At 38.6% G+C, this 23,311-nt stretch overlaps 2 protein-coding genes across 2 annotated transcripts in view; one reads left to right on the forward strand and one right to left on the reverse strand.

The window, feature by feature from the left end:
• The first annotated feature begins 1,319 nt into the window (after positions 1-1,319).
• march11 (membrane-associated ring finger (C3HC4) 11) lies at positions 1,320-6,508 on the forward strand. Its single transcript, XM_043257555.1, has 4 exons — positions 1,320-2,190; positions 3,504-3,659; positions 4,571-4,763; positions 5,868-6,508. The coding sequence occupies exons 1-4, from the start codon at positions 1,843-1,845 to the stop codon at positions 6,176-6,178; spliced, it is 1,008 nt and encodes a 335-aa protein (XP_043113490.1). The 5' UTR covers positions 1,320-1,842; the 3' UTR covers positions 6,179-6,508.
• A 1,488-nt stretch (positions 6,509-7,996) lies between these two features.
• myo10 (myosin X) overlaps positions 7,997-23,311 on the reverse strand; it is a 36,791-nt gene continuing 21,476 nt past the window's right edge. The window contains exons 16-41 of the mRNA XM_043257472.1: positions 23,057-23,125; positions 22,446-22,528; positions 22,258-22,366; positions 21,891-21,971; positions 19,265-19,389; positions 18,309-18,423; positions 17,763-17,869; positions 17,463-17,687; positions 17,346-17,385; positions 15,915-16,847; positions 15,256-15,376; positions 14,712-14,955; positions 14,397-14,492; positions 14,213-14,306; positions 14,072-14,127; positions 13,631-13,773; positions 13,053-13,244; positions 12,815-12,972; positions 12,607-12,730; positions 12,232-12,532; positions 11,558-11,765; positions 11,336-11,472; positions 10,862-10,979; positions 10,235-10,690; positions 9,958-10,149; positions 7,997-8,702 (exon numbers count right to left, since the gene is read on the reverse strand). Of these exons, the coding sequence (XP_043113407.1) occupies positions 8,601-8,702; positions 9,958-10,149; positions 10,235-10,690; positions 10,862-10,979; positions 11,336-11,472; positions 11,558-11,765; positions 12,232-12,532; positions 12,607-12,730; positions 12,815-12,972; positions 13,053-13,244; positions 13,631-13,773; positions 14,072-14,127; positions 14,213-14,306; positions 14,397-14,492; positions 14,712-14,955; positions 15,256-15,376; positions 15,915-16,847; positions 17,346-17,385; positions 17,463-17,687; positions 17,763-17,869; positions 18,309-18,423; positions 19,265-19,389; positions 21,891-21,971; positions 22,258-22,366; positions 22,446-22,528; positions 23,057-23,125 (4,629 nt within the window). The 3' untranslated portion in view covers positions 7,997-8,600. The remainder of the gene's footprint in view (positions 8,703-9,957; positions 10,150-10,234; positions 10,691-10,861; positions 10,980-11,335; positions 11,473-11,557; positions 11,766-12,231; positions 12,533-12,606; positions 12,731-12,814; positions 12,973-13,052; positions 13,245-13,630; positions 13,774-14,071; positions 14,128-14,212; positions 14,307-14,396; positions 14,493-14,711; positions 14,956-15,255; positions 15,377-15,914; positions 16,848-17,345; positions 17,386-17,462; positions 17,688-17,762; positions 17,870-18,308; positions 18,424-19,264; positions 19,390-21,890; positions 21,972-22,257; positions 22,367-22,445; positions 22,529-23,056; positions 23,126-23,311) is intronic.

Genomic DNA, 23,311 nt, shown 5'->3' on the forward strand with positions numbered 1-23,311 from the left:
CACCTCGACAGTTCCACTGGGAATTGTTTGCACTGTTTTTAAACGGAATAATGCCATTCGATTGGAAAACTTAGAAACACCAGAAACATAAAAACGTATATTTTATATAATTAACGCTTTATTCGTTAAGACCTCCCTCACCCTCCAACCACCAACGAAAAGCGTGTCTAACCGGAGGGGCTACATAAGGACGCCGCTGGGCACCTTTCACCTCGGAGCGGTAGGAAGCTCACTGTAGAGGTTACGATCTGAGTGTTAATCACTCGACCAATCACCTCGGGGAAGGTCTGAGACAAGAGCCAATCGCTGTCCTCGCAGGACATCACCTGCACAGGTGAGCGAGCGCACAGAAAAGATGGGTCAGAACGAGGTGTTCACGCGCAAGACGTTGGAACGCAGAATAGCCAACCGACCGACGCGATCCCCGTTGACTTGGAAACGCTCGCGGCTGGCGAAATGAGTTCAATGTGCGAGCTGGCACAAGATGCTAGAACCCAATTCAGACTACTCTCCTGCCGCTCCTTTTTCTTGCATTTGGAAAATGTGTATCATACAGGTTAAGGTACAGCTTGTGGAAATGTAATAGGTTGCAGATGACAAACTACCCCATTTAAAATGAATGTTAAATATTTCAGTTTCTTTATTAACACGTCTGATTACTTTTGTACATTTCTAATGAAAGTTGACTGTCAGACTTCAAAATAATTTTTTGAAATCAATCTAATCTGTATCTTATGTGTGTAAAAATATGCAAATATAATACTCTTTGTAATCGTTAACGCTTTCATGAGTATAATAAAATATTTTTTTTCTTAAATATAACAGATACAGTTAGCCTACATTTATTTTGTATGCTAATTAAATTATGTAGCCTTATTACTCCCCAACTCTAAAGGCCTACAATTTAATTTGCAAAAATAATAACATTTTCATGTTAGCTATATATATATATATATATATATATATATATATATATATATATATATATATATATATATATATATATTATATATAAAGCTAAATAAATAAATAAATAAAATACTATCATGCATAAGCTATCAAAAATAGTGTATCTTTCTTTTTATACAGGTAAACAAAAAGTATTGGAAGGTATATTGGCAAATGCCAAAATATATTTTATATATATACAAATTATATTTAGATGACACTGATGGCAATTCCTTTACTCAGAGAATAACCTCCTACATGTTTTTAAAAAAGTACCTGAAGGCTATCATGCTCCCGTAAGATACTTTCAGAGTCTTTTTTACCCATTTCTTACGCAGTGGTGGCCTTTATTTCGTATTAGGGATAATATAAAATGACCGTCGTTTTATCCACTGGGTAAATACGGTTACCATGGTAAACCTCGTAAAGGGCAATAGGCGCAAAGAGCGCGTGGCTCCGGGGAGGGTGGCTCGCGAGTCCATCACAGAGCAGTTACCCGAACGGCTTTCCCGTCAGAAACGGCTTCGTCGCTAAATCTTACTCGCTCTCGCACCACTCACGCACTCGACCGGTACATCTGATTCATTTGTGAAGGTTGGCTGTGAGGTTATGCGTGTTTCGTGCCTTCACTGCTCGGTGTTCCAGCACCGCGCCCGGATGGAAATGTGTCTTCCGGGGAAAAGCTGCTTTCAGCCAACGAGACAGCGAGCACAACGCGCCGCACAGCCTGGTCATCTGCAACTTTCAACAGAAGCGAGTGCCTTTCTGAGAACGCGTGCGGTTTGAGACGCAGATCTATGGCAAGACCTGTGCGTCCCGGAGGGGAGAAGAGAGGCCCGTAAGAGCTCAAACCCCTAATTTTGCTATTTCATTCTGATCCCGGTGCCGTCATTCATGGATGTGCACGCAGAGGCGGGTCCGTTGCACGTGCAGACGGTGGATGAGCCGCCGGGAGGCGCCACCGTTACCGCCGCCGCCGCAAAGCTTCAGGTCCAAACGGTGCCGGAGAGCGACGGCGAGCTCAGCGAGGTGGAGTCGGGCGCTGGAGCTCAAACACCGGCGACGGGTGACCCGATCACAGAGATCGAGAGCGAGGAGGGCGCGCAGGCAGGGACGGACACGCCGGCCGAGGACATCGTCGGGCAGAGCGCGGGGAAAACGGAAACGGTGGGATCCAGTTGCAGCAACGAGAGCTGCATCCCGACTCCAGGCTGTCGGATCTGCTTTCAAGGAGCCGAGCAGGTGAAGTCGGGCCGTTTATCGTCGGTCTATGTATATATGCGTCACACCGACGTCTTTGGTTGTTGCCAGGATCGCGAGCCTTTTAAATTCAAATTCAAATTCAATACCTGGTTTCGAACTTTCGAGTTAGAATTGAGGCAAAACTGCAATCGAATCTCAATCTCACGAAATGTTTTAATTTAGAAGATGCTTACCTGAGGGTCTTGGGAGGAACATCACAAGCATATAAAGAGTAAACCTTAATAGCAACCTACTAAATTAATAAAAGTACAATAAAATTCTATATTTTGCTTTTTTCCACTCTCAGAAATGATAGGCTACGGGGCTGTAAAAAAAGATACACTTCAAATAGGTACCTTACTAATATGCACATTTAAAGTACATTAGTCACATTTTTAACATTTTTGTAACAAACCAATGCAAATGAGAGTGCTTTTGACAGACAAAAGTATAACTATAAAGAAGTAACAGATCACTATATATATATAATATTTAGCTTACATTTTTTTCTGCACATCTCACACTCTCCAGAAGGTTTTTTGAGTATAATGGCTATATATTAAATTTCTATGCTTTGTGATTCACTTAAAACAGAAGAATTGGAAATGTGAGGTAGTTTTTGAAATGAAGCGGGGTGTGAGGCCGGTAATTGAATTCTAAATTTGGTTGTCCCATCCTGATGTTGGTTCTGTAGGCCCTTACATATACATAACTGCAGTCAAAACATTTCATAAATCCAGTTGTGTTAGGACAGTCTGAGAAATATAAACCTTCTAAACACCTTTTGCATTATATTTCTACATAATTAATGCAATTATCAGAATATCGGAACTCTCAATGATTCTTAATGCTTTAAACAGACAGTGTGGTTTGTGTGTGTGAGAGATGGTGGGATCCATTAGAATACCTGCTGCGCCATTCATGTCTAATGCCCTTCACTTCCTGCAGCTAATGTGCTTCCTCGAGGCGCCTTGTGTTTGTGTGTCTGCGAGTGTGTGTGAATGGGTTCGGGCTCATTATAGTTCTAAATGAGGATGCTCCTGAAATTATTCATGAATGCGCAGATGAATCATTTCCCGTCCACTCTCTGAGATGAATCCCTGTCATTATGCGTATAGTGTTTCATTCACTCCGAATGTTCTCCTCATTTAGACTAATCTGCTCCGTTGTCAGAGTTCCTCGAGTCGTCTGCAAAGGCGCACAAAAAAACAATCGTGCAGCGGTGAATCACCAGCTCGACCGAATCTGTGTTTTATCTAGATGTGTTTTGATTGGCTGATTGACATGTCCGCGCGTGTCGTGATTGGCTGCAGGGGGAGCTGCTGAGCCCGTGCCGCTGTGCCGGATCTGTCCGACATGCTCATCAGCAGTGTCTGCTCAAGTGGATCAGTGAGAAGGGCTCCTGGAGCTGTGAACTCTGCAACTATAGATTCAACATCCTGCCTATACATATCAAACCACCACAACAGGTAAACGCACAGAGGGGGATTTATGAAATATTGATCGCGGCTTTGGACTAAAGCATTTAGGAGCCAACTGTAGTTAAACGAAAATGACAGAATCGCTCGATTGTTATTCACATGTGCTTTAGTTACCATTATAAGCTGTCACTTTAGTGATGTAAGATTCTAATGTAGGAATATTTATGGCTGTTTAAAAAAAATAATGAAATGAAAAACGCAAGTCTGATGTGCTGGGTGCATCACACTAATGGTCCCTGATTCATTATTCAATGAGGGCTTCAGTAATGGCTCTGAAGATTTTTCTTATTGAGCGGGTCTGATTTAACCTAATTAAGTCCCGTTCACACCAAGAACGAAAGAGATAACTATGATAACTATATCAGTGTCCATACCAAAGGATTGTAATGTTCTGGTTATTGTAAGTTTGCACTGCAGTTTCATCTGTAGTGCATTGCTTCTGAACAAAATGTTTTTAATGGCATATTAATGCTGGAATACACTACATGATTTTAGCCAATGTTTTTACAAATTTACAGTCTGACAAATCTACGCTCATTGCCTGAAGTCATAGCCAGTTTGTGCATTCGAGATCAGTACAAGTTTTTTTTTAATCATCAGACTATGATTCCATCAATTCAGACATGTTTGATATTTTGATACACGCTTTCAGAACACATCATTTGCTTTTGTTACGCAGCTCATAGCCACAAAGCACGTTTCTGCCTGAATCAGCTTCAGTCTGTTGCCATGTTGAACTCAACCATTTAAGTATATGATTATCAGCTTTTTCTTGTGTGACCATTTACAAAATCGATCGTATGATGTTTCAAAATCTGCTAAAATATGAAGTCGTGTACAGTGCATTAAGTCTCGGCATGGAGCTCAGATTGGTGACCGTGTTTGTGATGTTTTGCCAGTGGCAGACCGTCACCATGACTCTGGTGGAGAAGGTTCAGGTTATTGCAGTGTTGCTGGGTGGCATCTTCCTGTTGGCCAGTGTATCATGGCTGCTGTGGTCAGCGCTGAGCCCAGAGGCGCTATGGCAACGCAGTGACATCCTGTTCCAGATCTGTTACGGGATGTATGCAGTCATGGACCTTGTGTGTATCGGTGAGACACATTTATGCACTAAAACAGCTTTATTCCTGTGCGACGCCATTTTCTCAGATCTGATCTGAGAAATAAACGTGAATGAGCACCAGAAAGTATGCTTATGAAACGTACTAATTTACTGAAATGTGTTTCAAGTGCAGAAACATGTCATGCAACATTACATTTACTGCAGTATCTGAAAATAAATAGCAATTAAATGTAATAATTTGAACTCTGTTGTAGGGGTGTGTGATATATATTGTCTGTGATAATATTGTAATTGTTGTTTTAACGATGTACTATTTGACATTATCGCATAAATGTGAAGACTAGACTAGTGCGCATTCAGAGTGTTCATGATTCAGTCTAATGAAATGCCTTTAAATTAATCATGTGAGGGCAGGTAATGTATTTTTTATATCACTTCATATAGCCTAGTTAATAAATTTCATAAGAAGAGTGCACACATGAATTTAAATGGGATATAGATTTTATACATAGTTTTAACAAACAAAAAGTTAAAAAAGCGACTTAAGACAACAAAAAATTATTTTTAGTTATTTTGCGTCTCTGAGCAATATGACAGTGCTTCGTCTTAATCATCCGTTTAAATGATTTGGTTCAACTGTGATTACACACTTATTTACAGTGACATACTGCAACATACTGGTGGTTTTAATTTCACATTCAGAGTCTCTTTTATTATTTAAATAATTTCAAATATTATCAGACAAAAGGGCTTTATGATTTTTAAGGTAAAAATCAGTTAAAACTTATTGAATAAGATTAATTTCCACACAGAATATGAAGAATATCAAAAACATCAGCTGCCCAACGGCAGTCCTTAATGTACCGAAAATAAAATATTGTCTAATTATCGATAAAATCTCAGAAAATATTGAGATATAATTTTTTTGTCAATATTGCACACCCCTACTTTGTTGTTAGTTTTATTCATTAATATTAGTGTACCAACTGACAAGGTTGTAAAGATTCTACCATATACAGAACTGATATGAAATGGAATCTGAATTATAATGCATCTTGTGAATAAAGTTAAATCATGAAATGTATATCAATATGCAGTCCTATTAAGAGTGTGTTTACATGTTTGTGTTTCAGGTCTGATTGTTCATGAAGGTGGTGCTGTGTACAATGTGCTGATGCGTTGGCGGGCTGTTAATCTCTTCTGGGACGTCCAGAACTACGATAAAAACCGAGACCTTGAGAACACACACAGCCCACACCGTAACCTGTGGCTGCCTCTCACAAACACACATACAGTCTCTAACACCCACTCACAAACCACCCGACTGGTGTCATCGCCTCGATGCCCTCTTCGCCTCCTCTCTATGTGCCTGAATGTGACCTCTGACCTCTCCCCGCAGGAGCAAGGCTCAGGCGAGCTAGTGGTTAGGGTCACGTCTGTTTGACATCAAGTCAAACTCATTCAGGGACCAATCAAACATGTGGGAGTGGCTGACTAGGGGGAGGAGCCTCCGTGTTGGGAGGAGCCTTACTTGAAGAGCACTTTAGAAGACGCAAAAACTGAAATGGATAGAAGCGAACAGGTGTTTCCAGCCTGGAAGTTCTGGGTTAGCCTTTGAACCTCGAAGCAAGACTGCAAAGCTCTCCGCACACAGACTTACAATGCACAAAAAATGTATTACTGCTGTTAGACGAATGAATGTTTGTTTTAAACCAACCGTTTTTATGTTCGGGTTTTTAACCATTTCAGCACTGATAAACTACAACTTATCACAGCTTCTGTTCATTACGCTTCACCTGCCATAATGTACAGGTACCACAGTTACAGGCCTTTTCACATTAAGCTACATTTCCAGTATCTCCGACGTAAGCATACAAACGTTACACTTTGCCCCTTGTGGCAGCCGCATGGTACTTTCAAATTGGTTGTGGAGCAGCCGTTACCAGTCACTTATTCCATGGTAAAAATAAATGAATGTATATCCATACTAAGCAAATGAGGGCTGATATTGACAGCGCTGTTGAAAACATTGAAGTAGCATAGAAAATTGGCAAAAGGGGTAGCAAAAGTCATTGAGAAATGTTTTTAAAAATTAAATACCAAAAAATGGATTTAGGTTGATGCATCTAGAAAACACTTTTATCCAAAGAGACTTATGATGGAAGAGCATGGCACAAGTAATGTGTCAGAGCCAACAATTTTTACATGTAATGGTTTACTTAAAGGCTAGATTAGGAAATTAGTTAAAGGAGAGAGGATATGCTATGGACATCAGTTTCAGTTGCAAAATAAAAATGGTAATTGTGATTTTTTGTCTCACATTTCAGAATTGCGAGACAAACCCAGAATTACATTTTTTCCTCCTTTTTTGGCTTCTATAAAAAGATTTTTAAATTTTGGGAAATGTCAGTAGTGTTTGTCTGTGTATATAACTTGCCACCAAAATGGGTGTCGTGGATGGTTGGACAGTCAGTATCGTGCTCTAGATGCAAAAGTTGGAAAATGTTAACACATCCAAAGCTCAAATTGGATCAAATTCTACATAAAGTCAGAACACCACACAGCTCTTTTATTACTCTACCTTGGAAATATAAGACCTCAGATATTAATGCCAAAGAGGTAGTGGAGAAACTTGGAAAGGTTGAACAAACAACTTTTGCTGCATCGGATTCTGCTGTAAGCATCGGTGTCAATTTATTCTATTCCCACTTGACTTTAAATGACCCTCAGAAAGATCATACACACTGTTAATGCTTAAGTGCCCTACATCTCTTCTTGTGCATATTACAGCAAAAAAAGAAGTCTATTAGCCTACTCATACAAAATTCATGAAGAATTGGAGTTGTGGTGGTTAGATATTGTGATGCTGGTAAGCATTTTAACCATTGTGCCCTTAAGATACCAAGCAGCGGAGGAGCAATGTCAGAAGCTCTCTAAGACTGATATATGTGGTATAAAATGTTAGGAGTGAAATAATTATAAATATCATAAGCACACTGAACATCTTCCTAAGCAGCTCAAGTCTACAGCGAAAATGACATCTGGGCACATTGTGTTTCTGCCCTTGAAACTTGACCAGCGTTCGTGACTTCCGATTACAGCCTTCCAGCATTCATGCTAGCTGATTAGCATAGCCTACAAAAGATTTCATTCAGATGTCCCAGAGATGTGAAGTGTTAAATGAGAAGGCCTTCTGTCAGAGAAACCCGTTCTGCACTGCACAGAGCAAATGTGGATGAACATTTCAATGAATGTAAGAGTCTTTGAATTGTGTTATATTTATTGCCTATAAACGAATGCACAGTAAAGATACAAAATAAGAAAGATTTTCCTGCTGTTTTAGTGTTTTTATAGGCTTACAGTAGAAAAATAACAGGACCAGAGGGACTAAATCCAATAGTATTATCACAATCCTGCAGTTCAACAAAAAAGGTTTATAAAATATACAGCTCCTCAGAAATATATAACATACGTTATAAACATTGCACATATAAAACAGGCGTAAAGGGCACTCTGTGTGTGTTTGCATATGTGTGTATAGTTCTGTGTGTTTTTTAAAGGCACTGGATTTGAGTGCTGGTTATTTTGGACTGGACTTTCTGCCCGCAGAATTCCAACGAAATGCAACCGGACTAGGACAATATAAAACATGGGGCTCAGTGAATAGACATGTATGTGTGGCACAGTTTCGAGCACAACTCGATGCGTGTCTGTGGGAACATGGTAGTGTCGTGAAAGTGTCTCATGATATTGTCTTTGGTTTTCTGCCCTCAGCATTGAAGGGTCACTTTTTTGTGAATTTGTAATTAAACTGTCTGGGTGCTGACTCTTAACCTCAAAGGCACATTTATGAGAAGTGTGAGAGATCACCAGTTGCTGCCGTGGCTGCTGATAGATTGACAAGTGCTGAAACGTTTCTTTACTATTAGACTGATGTAAGCCTTCATGAGCTTTGCAATGTCCATCACCTACAGAGACAAACACAAAGGAATCAGTGTTATTTTAAGTAGAATTGATGAATGTTTAAAATGCTTTTTTTTCTATATATATTTTTTATTTTTTATTTTTATTGCGATTTTTATATTATTTTTAGATATTTTTTTTTAGTTAACCTGTACAAAACTAAGAAATGTTGCCTTTGCAACTACCTAAAATATAATGTTACATTTTTATGTTTAATGTTACAAGTTTGCGAACTGGGCCACGCCTCAACCAATCAGCTTTCTCCCCGTCAGCTATTTAAGCAAAAACGACCTTCTCTGAATTTTTCGTCTCAGTTTCTCATTCATACACACCCTTCCCCCTTCAACCCATCCATCTCATCCCACTTCCTTTCCTTTCTCCCTTCATCTTTAACATCCCACATTTTCTACAGGCTGCATCCAGGGGGAGGTCTTCCGATAACCCTACTTATTACCTACAGAGAAGAAAGCTCCCACTCTGAATCTTCCCTGATCAATTCATTCTATCCCTCCCTGCTTCTTGTGCCTCTTCATCACAATAAAGTACGATCAGCATGGTTGTGGTCGTGGTCCTTGTTAGTGAAATTAATTTTACTTCAGTATTCCACTGTTTTTTTTAATGAATAAATTGTTTTATACATTTTTAATGGTTTAATTTCCAAAAATAATCCTGCAAGGAACATATACATTCATTCAGGCCTTCATAATGACCAAAAATATTAATAAAATAAATGAAAGACTTTTTTTATACTTTCTGTAGTAACTTAGGAGTGTTCTTTTGTGTAAAACCTGAGTGTTATGGGTAGTTACTAACTGGCAATGGTGGACACTGACAAAGCATTATTAACCTTTTACTGAACATTTTTCAAGTATTTGTAACATTTTTTTTTTAGAAAACACTTTACTGCATTTGTATGCATTATATATATATATATATATATATATATATATATATATATATATATATATATATATATATATATATATATATATATATAATTTTTTATTCCTCTACATTTAAACTGAAATACCATCACTCTGAGACATGAGACATTTTATGATTCATCAGATTTTTTTTTTCTCAGTGAACCTATTGAACTGGATGATTCATGCACAAATGGCCTAATTCTAGTTGCAATTCCCAAATAGGTCTTTTTGATCTAATATTATCCACAGGTCTGTGAAAGATTTAAAAAATGCTGTAACAAATTAATATAATAATAATAAAACGCATTTTAATGTTAATATGTAGAGTTTGTACCATGCTGGTGTTGAAGAGCAGTTCTCGTCCCTCCACGCTGATCTTGTAGATGTTTGGCTGAGGTGCACCAAAGGACAGAATGACCTCGTAGGGAAACACCTCCAGAGGCCACGCCTCCCCACGTTTGTACACGCACACACCCTTACGACTCACGCCCAACCACAGCTCTCCAGGATACACACCATCTACGCACTGATGAACAGAGAGAACCTGTTCAGCTACACTGCTTTGCTGATAAATCGTGTGTGTGTGTGTGTGTGTGTGTGTGCACGCTCACCTCCACATCAAACAGGGTTGATCCATATCCCTGCCACTCCTTGATGAGACTCATGTATTTTTTCATGGCTTGGTCCTGTTCCATCCCCTGCAGTTTACGCCATTTCTCCACCAAACAACTTCTCAGCCCCGCCTTCTCATCTTGCAGCCACACCTCTATGGCTGCAGGCCCCTCCCCTTGTCGCTGTCGCCCCAGTGACCCTCGGAAGCTCCGCCTCAGCGTGCCTTCCAGAAAACTACCCCTCTTTCTTTCTGTAGATGGCGTGGCAGATGCAAAGCACCGTGCGGATTGCTGTACTCGAGCACGCAGGCGGTCCATAGGGAACACCTGCTCCAGCTCAGGCAAGGCACTCTGGGTAGTGTAGTCTCCCAACAGATACTGGAGCCGAAGAGCAGCCAGAAATTGCAACGTCTCTTCTGGAGCAGGATACTGACCTCTAATGACAGCCTCGTGGGCCTGAGAGAGAGTGAGAAAATGATTTTTTTGTATAGAAACACCACTTTTTGTAATAACCATTTTTTCAGTTGACAATATATTTTATATGTGATAAAACAATTATTATAATTAATTAAACAAACACAATTTTAACTGATTGTTTTAAAGCCAAATATTAATGTGAAATCAAACCTGCTCAAACATGAATGCAAACTCCACGCTTTCAGCATGAACGTTCTCAGGTTCTGAGAAACAGAAGAGCTTGAAATAAAACTTCCAGCTCTCTCCTTCCTGTCCTTTATTTGCCAACCTGAATGAGGGACAATTTTAAGATGTTATTCCAGATAATGAAAAACAAACTAACAAAAATGTATTGTAAACAATGATTTTCTGTGTAATATGATGCATAAAATCTCCCTAGAGTACCTAACAGAAATCACAGTAGCCTTATTAATTGTGAGGAGCAACCCACTTTTTTTTATCCAACCAGAAAGCACTTTCTGCTTCTCGTGTATTTAGGAGGCAAAGTTTTAAGTCATTCTATAGAAACTTTAAATCATTTAGCATAAGTTAAAATGTTCTATTTTCTACAGCTATGAAGCTCTACAAATTTGATATTTATGTTTTAGAATTTCTCTTTTTATACAAATTTGAAATTAGACTCACTTCTCAAATTTAGAGAGGACGTCGACCACCACAGTCCTGTTCTCTATGGCTCGGTCTGTAGTGTCATTATGTTCAAACAAAGCAAACATGTTCTTGCAGTCCTCCATTGAGAGACCCTTCAGCAGTTTCTCGACCACCTGGAGACCATCACACACACACACACATAGAGGTTAACACGTTTCTGCAGCTCACGCGTATATGTGTGTGGATGTGTTCACGTACCTCTCCTGCAGTTGTGTGTGAGTTAATGGTGATTTTGCAGGACCCGCCACCGTGGCAGTAAACTGTTGATGTCATTTCCTGTCTGCTCAGGATAGCCCTCAGCTCCTCTTGTGAAGGAACGTATTCTCGTCCACGCACGTGCCGCAAGGCATCTTGGGAGAAGCCAGCATATCGTTCCATCTCGGTGCCTGGGTATAGCTCTCGTGTCCTGAGCAGAAAATAATAATTTAATTTTTTTTATTTACAGTACCTCTGTTGTCGTCTAAGGCTCACTTAAACTTAACACTTTTTACATTTAAATAATTATATGTAGATTATAATGCTGTGGTCTAAATATATTTAGTGAAAATCTTAAAATCTTATTAATTATTTGATGAGACTTTCAAAAGTTTTACACATAAAACAGCTATAGCAAATATAAAGATTAGATTTAAAATTACAATGTTTATCCATTTAAAATAAAAGTGTTTAATAGTAGGACATTTGTGCTGCAAAGTGATTTCTATTTTTCTGAATTCTTTGATTAAAAGAAAGTTAAAAAGACCAATTCATTGAAAACAGAAATCTTTAGTAATATTATAAATGTAAGTGTGGTAGTTTATTGTACAGTAGGCAGTAGGCAAGAAATGATCTTATATATGTCAGTCAAAACAAAATTCTTGAAACACACTGACCTTCTGAAGTGAAATTTCAGATATTTGAGAACACTCCTGGAGGCGGGGCTAAATGTGCAGCACATGCAGGCTATGATTCGCCAGCCACAGATGTGGGCGGGACCAGCAGGCTTTGGGTGGTGTGTTGTCTGTTTGATGAGCTGGCAAAAGAGCTCATCTCTTAGGGGACGTAGGTCATGAGCCGTCTGCAGAAGCCCCTGAATCTGAGGAATAGGACTGTCCTCTGTCTCTAGCTGATGAAGAACGTTGAAGAGCTTGAGGGCCTCAGCTTGCAACGTGCCGTAACTTCTCCCTTTGTCAGCTAAAATATGCATTTAGTGTGTTAGGTTAGGGTTAGGGTGTTTTTGAGAATGTGTGTGTGTGTGTTTTACTCACAGCTTTGCTGTGCATCTCCATAGGGTAAAGGCAGGAGGGCTGTATGCAGAGGGTGGTGTGTGTAACGCAGTATTGGGTTCCTCTTGTAGATCTGCTCCACCACCTCCGAATTCAGACAGTTCTCCTGAAATCAAAAGATTACAAGAGTATTTCAAGAAAACTATGTTACAAAAACATGTATGCATGTGCATATATGTGTGTGTGTTACCTTGATGTCCTGTATAAGCTGCTGTGTGGGTGTATCCATGAGCGGTTTGCTGTCGATGACAGTCTGCACAGCGTTAGCCCATCGACTAGCCTCCGTCTGCAGCTTAGAGTACAGCCTATATGAATGCTTACGACCAAACACGCTCACGTTCCAGTAGCCTAGACACAAACAAATATAGGTTGGAGTCTGAGAAAGATGTAAAAGTTTGTTGTTTATGTGCATATATGATTATGCTAACCGGTCTCTTTGAAGACTCTCTCATCAGGGACGATCACGGAGCAGAGGCTGTTGAGCACTAAAGAGCCCAGTTTAAGAGCATTTCTCTCTGAGCTTTTATAATAATCCACAGAATTGTGAGTCAGCACAAACCAGCGCTTCTTCAGCTTAAGATTCCCACGACTGCTGCCCCGAATCTCTTTGTACAGCCAACCTGGAGAGAAAAACAGACAGGAAGAGATCTGAGACATTTTCAGATTTAAATTCAGTTTAAACTTAAAGGCTTCCTAACAAGTGAACATTATAACATGAAATTTTACTTTTTATTTGAACAAAAACAACCTTCTTCAAAAACTAACCGTCAGTATGCATTACATTACAAATAAGATTTAAACCAAAAATGTTCCATAACATTCTTAACACTAAAATATTAACATAAAATATACAAACTATATAAAATATACAAACCATGAACATAAACATCCTCATAATATAAATTAACTGCATTATTATCTAAATTAATTGAAGGTAAAAGCATTTTCAGACAATACATAAATAACTGAGCATGACTTTTGACTTGTTTATTAGGTGACCTCCCACCTCTGATAATGAACTCTTGTCCCTGCACACGCGTGTCTCCTTTCGTACGTTGGAGCAATGTAATCCAGTGATGCATTTCTTCTGCTGACTCAGCCATGCAATGTAGCACGCGGTGGGCTGTGATTATAACAAACGCATTTGGTCTGGACAAAGAAAAAAAGCAGAAATATTTTAATGTCTGTACATGATAACGAAACTGCATGGGTTACCCTGAAAAAAAACTGTTCAGTTCATTTAAACATATACATTAATTTAGCAGATGCCTTTATCCAGAGGATTATCACAAGCAATTTGTTATAGTTGTACAAATTGTAGTAAAAAAATGTCAAAATAGGGTCAAATGTGAAAATATAAATTTTGCGATTGTGAGAAAGTCACAACAACAAGCCAAAGAGAGAATAGAGTGTCTTTTTAATTGTTTGTGAGTGTGTTTGTGTTTACCTTTCTGGGTTGTCAGAGGCACATACAGAATCAATCATTCCCACATCCAATGTGCCCTAAAAAAAACACACATCTTTTTTAAATATCTTAGAACTCTGTCTGCAAATTGTCAGTGTATATGTGTGTGTGTGTAATACTTACCACAGCATTCTGAGGATTTGCTTGTTCATCATGCATCTCTCGAATTTCTTGTTCTGTCGACATGTGCACCTGACTCAACACGCTGAACCAATGGCTGCACGCAACACAGAGAACCTCAGTTGAACAGTATGTTCTACAATTTAAAATAACATCAAGGCTTGATGTGTCTAACGAACACACTTACCTGGAATCTTCTGCAGTTTCAGCAACGAGGTGGTATGTTCTTCCTGGCATGACAATGTCAATCCCGTTCTCCTTCCCTGTTATGTCAATAATCTCTCTAATAAAACCACACAAAATGAAAGAGAGGAATAAAAACACTCATACATACAATACATTATGCTTTATTGTGTTTATGCACAGTTTCAAATGAATTTCTTAGAGTGAGCAGGTGTTTATAAAAACATTATTTGGCAGGGTTAGCACGACTGTAGCATTCCAGTTCAAGTGACACACTGATTATGACCTGAAACTTTTGTGTCCCTCCATGAGGTCTTACTTTGCTTCGTGCATGTCCAGCATGCCTTTCATCCGCTCCTCAGTGTCATTCTCGTAGTAGATGAGTTTGCTCTGTCGCAGGACAAACCAGCGGCGTCTCCAGTTGCGTCGAGAGAGTGTAGAGGAGCCTCCTCCCTTCTTCAGCAGCCAGCCCTGTTTGAGCGCCTCCTGTCTGCTCCTGAACCACAGAAATGTTTCATCCTTCAGCACACACCAGCGACGCTTCCAGGAGTTCAACAGGCCACCTACAACACACATGATGATTGCAAAGGTCATAGGTACGTCTAGACTTCTCCTAATGAAATGCTGCAACAGATTGGATGTAGACAGGGTGTTACATTTTACAAAACAGTTTAGGGGGAAACATTACTTTCTTAAATGATATAACCTACAACAACTAAGACAGACAATGCACTTATACCTGAACTAAGCTACAAAAGTTATGTTTACACCAAATGTTTGGAGATGAATTTCATTACATTCTCTAGCAGGCTCTGAAATCAAACAAACACAATAGAGAAAGAGGTGTTGAGAGAACTATGTACCTTTAATATAAAGGAAACTGTGGAAGTAGGGGAGAGTGACACAGCTATAGACAGAATCCCGTCTGTAAGATGATTCATCGTCAGTGTCAAACCTATCAAAGTCATCTTCACTGTCCTCAAACTGAGAGAGAGAAACACAGGGATACACAATCAGCAATGACGTGTGAAAATGCACAAATGCATGCTTTTGAAGTCAGAACAAGGCATTTATAACACACTTTAGTTCAGTAATGTGATGTACACTACCATTCAAAAATATGGGATCCTTAAGAATTTTTTGAAAGAATGATTTTGAAAGAAATATCTTATCCTCACCAAGGTTGGATTTATTTGATATATATATATATATATATATATATATATATATATATATATATATATATATATATATATATATATATAAATGTTATTGAACAGCAGTGTGTTTACAATTGAAACTTTTATATTTAATTATTGATGAATTTTGAATGCATTTAATAATGCATTTGAAGCATACAATGCATCAACATGCACAGAAAATTCATATACAATAAGTCCTGGAACATGCATTAAGTTCCAACTGTCCAATATACCTGACAAATATGCTCTACAGGAACACTCAAATTATTACATGAATCTACATGAAATGAACCATATTGAATGTGTGTGGAAAAACTCACAGAAGACTGTGGCCCCTCCGAGCTGAAGCGATACGCCCCTGAGCTGACACTCGTGCTGGTTGCCAAAGAGCTGCGGTGGTCACGTGACCAGTGGTCATTGTGAGGCGGGAGGCTAGGAGGCCGCATGATGATGCCTCCTTCATCATAATCATCGGCATCATAATCTGAATCTTCATCGGGAGGGATTAGCTCCGTCTCCTCTTCCTGAACAGCGTGAGAGTAGGTGGAGCCACTGCTGGAGGGCGGAGCATGATAGGCCAAGGGTGTGATGATGGGCAGGGCAGGGGGCAGAGGCATACGATCGTTTGCGTAAGGATCCTCCTCCGAGGAATCATCGCTGGTGCGGATTCCACTGGTGCGCTGGCCGTCAGAGTGTCCGTGCTCGCTGGGGTTGGGAGAGTCTTTAAATCCGTCTTCGTCCACTCCCAGACCTTCATCCACCTCATCTTCCTCCCCTCTGGCCACCTCCCTCTGTGAGCCACTGGACCCACCCAGCGAGCTTTCGATGTTACGCACACACTCGTCGATCTCATCGAAGTTGAGCGAGGTGAGGAACTGCTGCGCCGCCTTGCAGGCCTCCTCTTCTAGCCTGCGCAGCTCTTGATCACGCAGCCACTGCAGGCGATGCAATGACTGTGCAGTTAAACTCTGCTCCTGAGCCTCTTTCTGACGCCGCAGACCTTCGATCTCACGTTCTAAACGCAAGATCTCCTCCACCTGTGATGTCTGGTTTGTCTCTGCCCCGAACACCTCGCCAAACACCTGCTCTACCAGTAACTTCTCCGCTATAGAGAAGGGTTCAGGGTTCTCAGGTGGGTCGTTCTCAAGTGGAATACTCTCAGGAACAATACTGTCTGGTGTGGCTGTCTCAGTTAAGAAATTTTGAATCTGCTCATGTTTAGTTTTTTCCTCTAATCTTCGAGCTTCCTCTGCCTGTGTAGAACAAAGAGAAAAGAATGTGTTTCCCAATTACTTGAATTTCGTAGAAGAATGTTGAAACCAACAGTAGTTAAGGACAATTAACCAATTTAAATAAATAATAATAACCATTGCTTTCAGTGGTAGTATTTCATAATTAGAAAACTAATATCAAAGAAGTTTTTTTCTTATTTGTTTCTTCACAGATAGACAGACTTACAGACAGAAAGATGGACAGATTAACTAGATAGATAGATAGATAGATAGATAGATAGATAGACAGACAGACAAATAGACAGACAGACAAATGAATAGACAGACAGACAAATGAATGGACAGACAAAAAGATGATAGATAGATAGATAGATAGATAGATAGATAGATAGATAGATAGATAGATAGATAGATAGATAGATAGATAGATAGATAGATAGATAGATAGATAGATAGATAGATAGATAGATAGACAAAAGAAAGATAGACAGGCAGAAGATAAACAGAAATTTCACTAACTGCTTGTGCTAAGAGCTCCAACTCCAGGCGCTGTCTCTCTCTGATGAAAAAAACATTGCAAGAAAATCAGAAACAAACCCAAAAAACATAAACATAAGTATAATAATAAAGGCCTACCTTTCCAGTGCCTCTTGTTCTTCCTTTTGTCTCTTCTCTTCTTCTTCCCTCTTCCTCTTCTCCTCTAGAAGGTGAACGTAGAGCCGTCGTGCCCTTTGCCCTCTGAGCCTCTTCTGTAAGGTGATGGTGGCCCAGCGCGTCATCTGGAAGCGCCGCCGCCAATACAGTGCGCGGTAGTTTTTCTGGATGACAACAATGCACTGCAACAACCTCCTATACTGCCTCCTACAACCAGCAGAGGGAGTACATGAGAGTTGGCACAAACTGGAAGTGTGAATATGCATGTGTAAGTGTGTTTACCTCGCTCTGTAGCCCAGTATATGAGCTTGAATAATTGAAGCCGCTTTGAGCACTTCTGTTTCTCTCTGCTTCTCTAGCCGCAGCTCTAAACTTTCTTTTATAAACACCTAAAAAAAAAAACAATGTATAGACATCATTCACAACGTGTCATGACTGATCCAGAGTACAAAACCAATAAATTAGATGTTTTTATATTTTAAGCTGCTTAATTTGCACTAAAATCACTTTGATTATTCACTATAGGATTCAACATTCTCATATCTGATGCATTACTATTTAAGTTTGTGAATGTAAATGGAAAAAATGTAATCATAGATTCTAAAACTGGTCACCAGTTATTTATTATTTTAAATCACCTTTTGCATATAACAGCTTATTTTATAAGGTCCTAAATTGTGATAAAATGACAACAGATATTACAAACAGTTTTTCTCTATTAGTTATTAACTGATGAAACTGTTAAAACTGCATAAAGCATTTCATGTCAGCTACCAACAAAAGTCACAAATCTCAAAAATAATATCCAGAAAGCATGATGTTGCTCACTTTGGTTTTTCCCAGCTGCCATTCAGCACTGCTGTTGTCGTAAAGCTGCAGAAGGAGGAGGCACCGCCCCTTTGGGTCATCTGACAAGGCCAAACCCCTCATCAACACATAGTACCTGACAACAAAAAAAAGTTATTAAAGATGACATATTATGCCAGTTTTAACAAAGTGTAAATGCAAGTCACTGGTGTCCCCAGAATGTGTCTGTGAAGGTTTAGCACAAAATACCCTACAGATCATTTATTATTTAATTTAGAAATGCCTATTTTGCGTGGAAGCAGAAACACTAATATTGGTGCCTGTTTCTTTAAATGCAACTGAGCTTTTTCCTTGATGCACTGGGGACCTGATTATAAAAGTCAGGATATGTCACCTTGAAATTGTCATGCAAAAATGTCTTACAATAAGGAAGTGTGAACACAACAGTTTACGCCAACAAACAATGTGAATCCATTGATTTCAATGGTGACCGTAAAACGTGAAGTGATGCCACATCATGCGATCAAAATTTGGGAAATGTTTTTTTTTCACATCAACGGAACAATTTTAAACTTATCCAAATTTAATATCAAACTGACCTGACCTGGCTCTAAGTCGTACTTTTGAATGCAAACACTGCTCGACTTTCTGCCCAATTATAACACTCTCATCCATCATTTGATTATCATTCAATGAATTACTGCTACCATAAAAATAGGAAATGCAGTAAAAGCAGAAGTAACACCACAAATGTTAATTCAGGGTGCCAAACAGTTTAGAACTATGTGAATAAGACACATTCTGGTCTCATTTGCATAGAAAGAAGACTTGTATGAACTGAAAAGAATAATAATGACTTTAATTATGCCAGGAGTGGTGTTGTAAAAAAATTATTTGTCACAAACCAAAATGAAAACGTTTCAGAACAAATCCATTTTTAGCATGAATATGTGAGTTTATTGTGTTTGGGTACAAACCTGAAAGAGAAATCCTTGAACGTTCTCCGAACCGGAAACCCAGAACGTCTGATTTTAACTGTCTCCAACATCCCAGAATATCTCAGCTGGTTGAGGACTACAGACTGCTCAAATTGATTGGGCATCTGCAAAAGAAAGACAGAAACATTGTAGCAATTTCAAACACTACAGCTTCTCCACTGTTCTATTTAAACAAGTTCTAAATCTGAATTAGCTGGATTCATTCTGCTTTTAAATATAGATAGGTTGAGCTTTGAGTGGTTTCATTCTTCAAAATACACTAAGTGGGCCATCATCACCCCCTCTCCCCCGACCTGTGACCCTGTGTGGGGGTGAGGTCGGAAATGGGGCGCTGTGATCCCCGCTTCTAAATGTCATCTCTGTGGAAGGAGGAATGAACCAGAATGAAAGTGAGATGAGGAGATGAGTGCTGAATGAGCTCTGTGAGAGCAAGGTCAATACCAACACACACACACACTCACACTCGCACAATCATTCATTATAGTCAGAGGCACATTAACATACTGATACATGCAGCACAAGTCATAGAACGCAGACAGGATCAATGTCAGAGCGCTTCATTGGGGGAGGGACAACATCTCTCTTTAATTGGCTGCCAGAAAAACAAATACTACCAATATATAAACACATTAAAGGGATAGTTCACTCCAAAATTACCATTTAGCCATGCATATGTTGTTCCAAACTTGATACATGTGTTTTTTCAAAGAATGAAAGTCACAGAGGTCCAATGTTGTTTTGGATCCCACTGGCTTTCACTATACGGGCAAAAACAGTTCTTCAAAATTTCTTATGTTATGTTTCATAGAAGAAAGTAAGTAAGTCATACAGGTTTGGAAAACCAAGAGGATGAATCAATTAGAACAGAAATGTCATTTTGGGTGAACTATCCCTTTAAGAAACAAACAACACTAATAGTGCAAAATAGTGCTTTCATAAATCTACAGTTTATTAAGCAAAAAAACTGAGAAGCATCTTCATTATCCAACAAATAAACAGATATCTCACAACTCATATTATTGAAGACTCTGTCAAAACAGATATTCAAACATCTGTAAAAACTCTCAGCATCTGTCTAAACATCACTACATCAGTTCTGTTTCTCAACAGCTACAATATAACCATACAAAAGGTTGCTTTTTATAATATATGAGCTCTTACTGTATAGTAAAGTGTCCTTTCTCATCCTGTGACCAACAGCAGCTCTGAGCGAGTGTATGTCCACCACGAGCCAGTGATAGACTGGTCAGCTCACACACACATACACTCCCCCAACCTCTCGCTCTCATTCACACACTGCTGGTTGCCATGGGGATCGGACCCATGCTGGGCTAATTTGTGTTTAAGGGGGGAGGGGGTGCTGGAGTGAAATGCATTGTGGGTAGAAAAGGGGTAGAAGTCACCCCAGCTGTTTACATTCAAATAAAGTGGGGGAACAGCGAATAGAGAGACAGACACTTACAACTAAAATATAATATATAGAATGAGACAGAGAGGAAGAAATGAGTTTATTCAATTAACAAAATATCGTAGATTTATTTTAAATTGTTAATATTAGTTGTTCTTTTAAACAGTAATTTACTACTTTTTTTTTTACTACTTTTTTTTTTTTTTGCTGAAGAATGATTTTAAATTGAACCGAATATTAGATGAAACATAGAATTTGAAGTGGATTTGATATTTGATAGATTTAATTTTGACAGATGTCATTTAACAAATTATTAATTTTGTTTTAATATTTATTTAAATGTAATTTACTACTCTAACTCATCAGTTTCAAAAGAAAAACAGAAAAAAAAGAAAATTCACAGACAAAAAATGTTATCAATAGTACCTGTTTAATTTGTCTTTATATTTTAATTATTCCTTCATTATTCTGTACATTATATAGATAATCATACCTTTGGAATTATGGCTTAGTTTATTAATTTAGTTTTTTAACAATTATAATTTTCTTTACTATACTATATTAATTTGCTTGTGTTTTTTAATGTTGTTTTTAAATATCACTATACACTCTTTACTTGTGATTTCTGTACAAGGCTAAATTTGCATATTGATTTACTTCAGCACTGATGTGTTTAAAGCCCAATCTGATTGCAAAAGTAGAATGGAACAGAATTGATGTGTCCCATTAACACCTCGGCACTGACCTTCAACAACTGAACAAAGAGGAACTAACATACACAAAACACACATGCAGTCTGACATCTGCTGTAGAGTTAATAGGCAGGCTGTTGAATGGCCTTGGGTCCAACGCAATCTGAATAGAAATGTGTGCAGAGCGTGTGTGTATCTCTCAAAGGAGTCTTATATCTTCACAAAGAGTTTACGGTGTGTAATCCCCTTCTGTCACTACTGAATGAAAACATAGAGAGATAAACAGCCATACAGAGAATAGCCATCTGACGGTGTGTGTGTCTAATCAGCATGTGTTTTAGATGTCCGAACTTGAACTCGGCCCATAAATGTGACCAGACATGACTGGCATTGTCAAAATAAAAAAAAGAAACAACAATAATTACAAACCTGAATACAACTCAAAGTGACTTAAACTTAGTTCAGTAAGTTTATATGCTTGTGTGTGTGTGTGTGTGACACATACCTTGCTATTGTTGGGTTTAATGCAGCGTACAAAGAATGGATTGGAGGCACTAAGGTTGGACATCAGAGAGTGCAATGAATTCTGGGAAGACAGAAATAAATAATCTGTTACAAAATGTCAAAATGCTTTATAATACTTTCAGTTGGTTTATAATAACTGAAAGATGACCAGGAAGTTTTAATAGTTTCTTTAGTGAAAATAACAGACAGTACACTTTTTAAATCAAAAGTTTTGAAACTTCTGCAGAAAAGTAAGATTCAAGAGAGAAAGTGTAAGTTCAAAATTCTATCAAATGTCATTAGCTTCATTATTATTTTTAAAATGAGCCTTTTCTTACCTGATCTAAAGCATTATTGAAGTTTCTTACCTTAAATTGAGAGCTCACGGTAGGTCTGCGATACTTTGAGCTGCACTTGACAGTGTCCTGTCCAGTCCAGGTGTTCACTCGCTCAAAAAGATCATACACAAAATCCAACCTGAGAGAACAGAAGCATGTGAACAAATGACCTCACAGAGAACAGTTATACAACTACACACACACACACACACACACACCTGCTCTCCCTGAGTAAGTTGAGAATGTCATCTCTGAAAGTATCTCTGTTCTTCTCCAGGATTCCTCTGACATCATACACAACCTGGAGACAAAAAGCAGGATGTTAACCTGAGACGTGACACCCACAATGTTGATGTTGAACATATTTTTGTCTCATTCTCCATTATATACCATAACACATGATATATGCCAGCACTTTTTCTTTATTTTTTTTCCAATAAAAATTTGCGACACAAAAGTACTAAAAACTAAACAAAAAAGGGCTTTATTCAAATGCAACGTATATCTAAAAAAATGCTAAAATGTCTCTCATAACAAATATCGAAACTGTTAAAAAAACAACTTAGCGACTGATTCAATTGACATTGTATGAAAAGTCTGTTTAATCATATTCAATAGAACACCATTTGTGTTGATAAATAATCATTCTTCTGTACTTGTACCTATCATGAAACATGACCTTTTATGAAATATATACACTGCACCTATTTTGCAATTTAAGACTGCATTTGATTTATGACCAACTGCTAATTCACATTTACTGTATATCATAAAAAGTATATTAATCAAAGCAATCAAATCCAAATCAAACATAGACAGGTTGCTGTACCTCTCCAGCATAGTGCTTAATTCCAAACTGATGAACTGCAACACGAGGCTTAACATAGAACTGATTCCTCTAATGAGATGAAGAGAGATATTGATTAGTGATTATACAACAGTTAACATTCAGGGTGGCCAATATTCAAATCTGTGGTGTATCAAATGTTTAGGCTACTCCTTTAACCATCTGGTTACATTCTTACAGCTCTCACACATGCACTGCAAAAACAGCTTATCTCGCCCCCTCTGGCAGATCATTTTA

Source organism: Puntigrus tetrazona, chromosome 2 (genome assembly GCF_018831695.1).
Source record: "Puntigrus tetrazona isolate hp1 chromosome 2, ASM1883169v1, whole genome shotgun sequence".
Classification (NCBI taxonomy): domain Eukaryota; kingdom Metazoa; phylum Chordata; class Actinopteri; order Cypriniformes; family Cyprinidae; genus Puntigrus; species Puntigrus tetrazona.